The sequence below is a fragment of the Vigna unguiculata genome, chromosome 7 (assembly GCF_037176805.1).
Source record: "Vigna unguiculata cultivar grain cowpea cultivar isolate G323 ecotype 2 chromosome 7, ASM3717680v1, whole genome shotgun sequence".
Taxonomy (NCBI): Eukaryota; Viridiplantae; Streptophyta; class Magnoliopsida; order Fabales; family Fabaceae; genus Vigna; species Vigna unguiculata.
This window is the reverse complement of record NC_140798.1, coordinates 12,448,614-12,455,012: the sequence shown is the minus strand read 5'-3', so window position 1 is coordinate 12,455,012 and position 6,399 is coordinate 12,448,614. Positions and strand designations below refer to the sequence as shown.

Below are 6,399 nucleotides of genomic sequence, written 5' to 3'. Positions count from 1 at the left end.
ACAATGTGCAGTTCATTAAAAATTATATGAACAGTTGAAGTTGAAAGTGAAGTAGACAACAAATTCTATAAATATAGTAAAATATTTAAAATAAAAAGTTGACTGTGTATTAATTAGTGTTTTTATTAATCTATTAATTACAAAATTATTTATTGTAATACATTAATTACATTATTATTACTCATAATATCTATTAGGTTTAATAAATATAACATCTTCACAAAATGTATTATTTTCATTTAAATCCATAAATGTTACAGAATGTATTATTAAAATACTCAACACAAAAGTAACGCCGGAGAAAGTAAGATTATTTAAGATTTGAATTTCATAGATGCAAGAAACATAATTGAGTTTGTTAATTTCTTGGAAAAGAGAATTTGAAAAAATTATAAATATAATATTGTAAAGTTTATATATAATTTATGAATAATAAATGTTTTGATTCATCAGAAACAGTTACTTATTACATGTAATAGTTGCATTTGCAGTGTAGTAAGAGGGGAAGAGGGAGGGAGGGAGTGGTATCCAATGTGTTGGCACGTGTGAGTGAAGGTGGAGTCTACCCTCACACGCTTCTCGACGCCCCCCTCTTGCCCGCGCAGAGGGTGAGGATCCTGTGTCAGCATTTCGGTATTTGAAAGTTCAAAAACAAACCCCACTCACTAATCATCCCTTTCCCACTCTCACCCTCACGCACACGCACTCTCTCTCTCTTCTCCCTCTTCCCTCCTTCAACGCCTGTAACGTAACGGATCTCCATTAATACTCTCTTTGTCTTTCTCTCTCTTCTAAATACATTTTTCTCTATTTCTATCTCCTCTTCTCTGTTCCTTTGGGCCACTCTTCTCTCTCCCTTTTCACCTCTGTGCCTTTTCCTTTTCCAATTTTTAACACTGCTCAGGATCCTAGGGTTTTTGTTTCTCCAGTCTTCTCCGTCTGCATTCCTTCGTCGTTCATGATTCCTTATGGAGAAACTCCGCCACAGCAACTCCAACCACCAACCTGCTCTTCCTCAAGGTCACTCTCTCTCTCTCTCTTTCAGCCAAAAGTTCGGTTAAACTGCTTCTTTCATTCTCAGGATTTCTGATTTTACTGCTTCTGCCTCCTGTTGCTCATCTGATTTCTCAGAGAAAATGTTTCTCTTTTTTATTTTATTTTGTTAATTTGGATTTCGGATTTTTTTATTTTATTTATTTTTTTGTTTTATTTTTTTTCGTAGACATTTTTTAATCTATTTTGAAATGAGAATAATTTTTTTATATTATTTACTATTGAGGATCAGTCCTCTGAGACAATAATTTAACCTGTTAGTCCACTAGAGATAAATGTTTAACAGTGTGAAACTAGGGGAATCTCTAAGAAACAACAACTAGTCCTTTTCTCTCACCAGTGGAATCTGCTACATGGTAAAAATAATGATTATAAGGACCCGAGTTAATGCTGCTTTCTGTTTCATTTTTTTTACATGCCTTCTAACATTTTCTGCGGTGTAGTCGGCATGATTTCCTTTGTTTTCATAATGGTTTTGTGCGGTTGTGATGTTTTGTGATCACACATTACTGTGTCTGGCCATTGATGGTATTCAAAAAATGTTCTTTTTGTTTTTTGCTCTGTTTTTATCTGCGTCATGTTTAACTGGACCATGATGGGGTTATGTTCTTTTACTGCTATTATCTCAGTGCGTTTCTTTCGTTTGTGATAAGCTGTTCATGTTTGTATAACAGATTTCCTGGTTGCTTCCTTGCCTTGATTTTAGTAATTGCAAACATATATTATTTTTAATATCGGCAATATTTAATTATCGTTTCCTCGTATTTGATCCTAAATCTTCATTTTATGTTAATCTTGTCGTGCAGCTCCGGGGAAAAAACAGGTTCATAGACAGCGACTACCTCCGAATCTGTCACCTGATTCTTGTTCAGGCGGTGGTGTTGCTGCAGAGAAGGATTCGGTAAGCTGGATTTTCCATTTTATTTATTTTTTTGTACAATTGACCATGATCTACTTAGAAACATCTACGAATTAATGAAGAAACTTGCCAAATTCGGTGGTGGGGTAGCATTTAGTTCTCTGAATGAGGTTTTTTGTATTAAAAGAAAAGAAATAATTGACAGTAAATGTGCTGAATTTTGCAGTTTTCTCACAAATTTGGTTGGAGATCTTCGAAACAACTGCTTGGAACACCGATTAAGAAGTTATTAGACGAAGAGATGTCACCGAAATCTGAATCAAAAAGAAGATCCCCTGGAGTCATCGCCAGATTGATGGGTCTTGATGGACTGCCATTTCAGCAGCCTATTAATAAGCAGCATACGGGTTTGTCTGAAAACCACCAGAAGACTCCACAATTGCAGAAAACACGCGGCAAAGGAGTGCCATATGACTGTGGATCATCTAGGAGAGGCTTAAGGGATCAGCAAGAATTTAAGGATGTATTTGAGGTTTCTGAGATTCCAAAGGTAGAGAGCAGTAGATATCCGTCGCCAGGGTGTGTAGACTTGAAGACCAATGATGCTGAAATGTCATTCATTGAACAGAAGTTCATGGATGCCAAACGCCTTGCAACTCATCAAGATTTACATTCTTCCAAGGACTTCCGAGACACACTTGAGGTTTTGGATTCTAACAAGGATCTTCTGCTGAAATACTTTAAGCGGCCAGATTCTTTGTTTAAAAAGCATCTAAATGATCTTCAAGCTGTTCCAGTCCAATCACATTATAGACATGCAGAAACTATGGATATTGAGAAGTATGAAGATGACTTAGGTTGGAGGTCAGATTTGGAGAAAACACGGTTGAACTATAATAGATCTCATGAAAAGCATCTTGATGGTTATCCTTGTCATTTTGACAAAAGACATGTGATGCATAGTTCACCAAAATCATCAAAGCTTCAATTTCAGGGCAGACATGAACAAGATGCAGTCCCCACAAAGATTGTCCTCCTGAAACCCAATCTTGGAAAAGTGCAGAATGGTACCAGAATTGCGTCACCTTGTTCTCATAATTTTCTGTCAGGGCGTGAAGGAGACAGTGAACTGTGTCAAGTGACAAATTTGCCTGAATGTGCAAGGTCTTGGAGGCAAGATTCTTTTGAATCTAGAGAAATTGCAAAGGAAATCACTAGGCAAATGAGAAATAGTCTTAACAATAGCGGCATGATGCTTTCAACTTCTAGAATTGCGGGATATGCTGGGGATGATAGTTCATGTAGTGTTTCTGGTAATGAATCTCCTGACATATCTGGGGAAATAACTGCAACTTTGGGAAATTCATTCGATTTAAACAACCGTAGCAGGCGATCATCCCGTTCTGGTGAATCTTCTGTCAGTAGAGAGGCGAAGAAGAGATTGTCAGAGAGGTGGAAAATGACACACAAGTCTCAAGAGGTGCAGGGAATCAGCAGGAGCAGCACGCTGGCTGAAATGCTTTCTATCCCTGACAAAGACTTGAAGGCTGCAAATTTTGTTGGCACGGGTACTGGGGAGGGTTTCCATGATAAGTTTACTCCCAATAGTGAACCTGCTAAGTGGGTTGAACCATTGGGTATCAGCAGCAGGGATGGTTGGAAGGACGGCTGCATTGGTAGTTTGTCAAGGTCACAATCCCTTCCTTCTTCCTCCACTTCCTTTGGAAGTCCTAAAACATTCTTGCGCACTGAAGCACTTTGTGCTGATAGATATATGGTGCCGAAGGAAGGCCATAAACGTGATAGAAGAAGAGCAGCAAAGAGTCTTGATCATAGACATGGTGTAAATAATAGAAGCCCAAGATCCGGTCACAAGAAGTCTTGGTCTTTGCATTCGTCAAAGCTAGAAGTAGATGAGTTTTGTGCTGACTTACATACAGTTCAGAATAAAATGAATATCATTCTTGACGATTCACCCAAGGTTGAAGTTCCAAGTGCAGTTGCTGATGATGACATGGAGGTGACAAATGGAAGCATAGTTGAGTCTTCTGAATCTTTGAATAAGGTGCTTCCTGAATTATCTTCTCATGTTGTGATTGAAGGCGATGGTGGTGCGGTTGACAACAATTCAATACAGCAGGTTAAGTTTGTAACATTTTCAACTGGTATATTGTTAATGCGGTGGTCATTAATTGATTTTACTAAACAATATACTTGCAGTATCCATTTAGATCAAGATTTGGTTCTTGGTGTTCAACTTATTTCACATCAAGCAAATTAGCCTATTAATTCACCTGTCATTGCATTCCACCTTTTTTATCTCTTTTTTTCTGCTTCATCTTACATGGCTTTCTATAGTAGTTCTTTCACCGGTTGACATCACAGTTCTTTCCCGGAGATTTTTATTTATTCCTTTGAACTTAGTGTTATTCAAATAAAATACGTACATTTTAGAAAATAGAAATTGTTAATGCGGAACTGTATAGATGCTAGTAGATGCATTCCAAAAGAGGACAGTTATATTCTCTTATAATCCAATGTACTAGCCTGTAATTAATGAATTGCATAAAATTTTCCAATATTCATTATGTTTTTTCTTACTTGATATGTTGTAATATTTCAGGATCTATCAGCTACTCCGCCTGGTGGAAGTTCAGTCATCCATGAACCACCTGTTCCTGGACTTGAACCTTCTTGCTGTAAAGATACTGATCAACCCAGCCCTGTCTCCATCCTAGAACCTGCTTTTACAGATGATCTGTCTTCTTGTTCTGAATGTTTTGAAAGTCTGAGTGCTGATCTACAAGGTAACTGAACAAGACATTTAGTTTGACTATTGTGCAGTGTCAATTTAGTGTTAATGCGCATCCTATGTCTGGATCCACATTTATTTGCTTTAGTTACTCGATCTTTTATTTCCTTCATTTTGAAATTCTCAGTGCCGACCTACTGGGAGCTAGCTAGGCGTTTATGTTGATTATTCTGCTCTGCTAATATTGTGTGGCAGTGAATTGCCATAGCAGTGAATGACAGCAATTGACTATGGTTTAGCAATTACCTTTGTTCGTGTGTATTTTTGGAAAAAAAAAAATGCAGTGTGATTTTTCGTTTCAGTTGAGTTTCGGTGCGATAGCATCCTTGGTTTTCACTAATGGAATTTGCTCTATAATGAATTGAGGTTAGACTTGATTTATTAATGATAGGACTGCACGTGAGCCCTAGCTTCTGTTATACTAATAGTTCTAACGATGGTAATAGAGCTGCATAAATAGAGCCTCATCTATAGGTTCCAGTATACATGTGATAATTGTTATTTGAATTGAATAGTCAGACACGATATGTTGCTTAACTGTTGAAATGATATTTCAAGGTCTAAACATATTTAGACTCATATTCTTTTCTCTAATGAAACTTTAATTGTTGATAGGGCTGCGAATGCAACTCCAGTTGCTGAAGTTGGAATCTGAAGACTATGCAGAGGGACCCATGACTGTAAGTGATGAAGATGGTGAGGAAGTATCTAAGGGAATGTCAGCAGCAGACAAAGGATTGTGTAGAACAACTGAAGATAGCTGGGAATGTTCCTACATTATGGATGTCTTGTCTGAATCTGGCATTGATGGAGTTCAGCTCGATACGATTTTAGAAGTTTGGCATTCCCTAGAATGCCCTGTGAGTCTTTCAGTGTTTGATGAACTTGAAAAAAGGTATAGTGAGGGGACAACTTGTTCAAGGTCTCAAAGGAGATTGCTTTTTGACCATATAAATATAGGAATTCTCAAGATCAGTGAGCAATTCTCTTTCTCTAGATCAGCAATCAGAAATGCCATTGGTTCTAACTTGACCAAAAACGGGTTCCGAGATGGCCTTCTAAGGATGCTAGTGAACGAAGCAAAAGTAAGTGATGGTGGCCAGGTGAATGTAGTGGTTGGGGAATCTGAGTGGATGGACCTGAAAGTTTACACCGATGCAGTAGCCAGGGAAGTTGAGAGATCGTTGTTAGATGATTTAGTGGCACAGATAATCAGTACCTAGAAATTTGGTACCCGAGATCATAGTATTAATATTTCTTCTTTCCATAGTTTATTTCCCTGTAATGTAAATCAGATAGGACAATGCTAATTTCATCAAAAGATGAATAAATGGATTATAATCTTTCGGGCAAACTAGGTTAAGTGTTTCTGAGTTTACTTATTTTCGTTATCTTCTTACCTTTTATTACTCTTTTGATTCATATAGTAATATAATACTATATATCTTTTATGTTAACATTACATAGATCAAAGAAATGTCAAAATATGTCTAGAAAAGAAAGGATGTCACTCTCATTTCCTTTTCAATTTACTTTATGTTTATGGAATTCCTTTTAATGATTGCTATTCATTTAAAATTCGTGTTATTTTCTCTCGTACAAATCATTTCTTTGATTATTGTATTTCTTTCAACTCTACAAATTATTGTTAATTTTTAATGGTATCATCCATTTG

General features: G+C 36.8%; 1 protein-coding gene across 3 annotated transcripts; it reads left to right on the top strand.

Annotated features, from left to right (window-relative positions):
* Positions 1-527: 527 nt before the first annotated feature.
* On the top strand, positions 528-6,078 carry LOC114191757 (uncharacterized). 3 transcript variants are annotated; one of them, XM_028081132.2, is made up of 5 exons: positions 528-1,020; positions 1,860-1,954; positions 2,139-4,052; positions 4,536-4,719; positions 5,340-6,078. In XM_028081132.2, the coding sequence occupies exons 1-5, from the start codon at positions 969-971 to the stop codon at positions 5,945-5,947; spliced, it is 2,853 nt and encodes a 950-aa protein (XP_027936933.1). In that variant the 5' UTR covers positions 528-968; the 3' UTR covers positions 5,948-6,078. The 3 variants fall into 3 exon arrangements, with proteins under 3 accessions (XP_027936933.1, XP_027936934.1, XP_085521228.1); XM_028081133.2 differs by lacking the exon at positions 528-1,020 and adding an exon at positions 1,462-1,581; XM_085665102.1 differs by lacking the exon at positions 528-1,020 and adding an exon at positions 1,642-1,735.
* The last annotated feature ends 321 nt before the right edge of the window (positions 6,079-6,399 follow it).

Excerpts from the sequence above, each read along its gene's own strand:
- LOC114191757 (XM_085665102.1), top strand. The coding sequence starts at position 1,657 with ATGTTCTTTTACTGCTATTATCTCAGTGCGTTTCTTTCGTTTGTGATA. Across the intron at positions 1,736-1,859 it reads TTTGTATAACAGATTTCCTG|CTCCGGGGAAAAAACAGGTT; the intron begins GTTGCTTCCTTG and ends CTTGTCGTGCAG. Across the intron at positions 1,955-2,138 it reads TTGCTGCAGAGAAGGATTCG|TTTTCTCACAAATTTGGTTG; the intron begins GTAAGCTGGATT and ends TGAATTTTGCAG.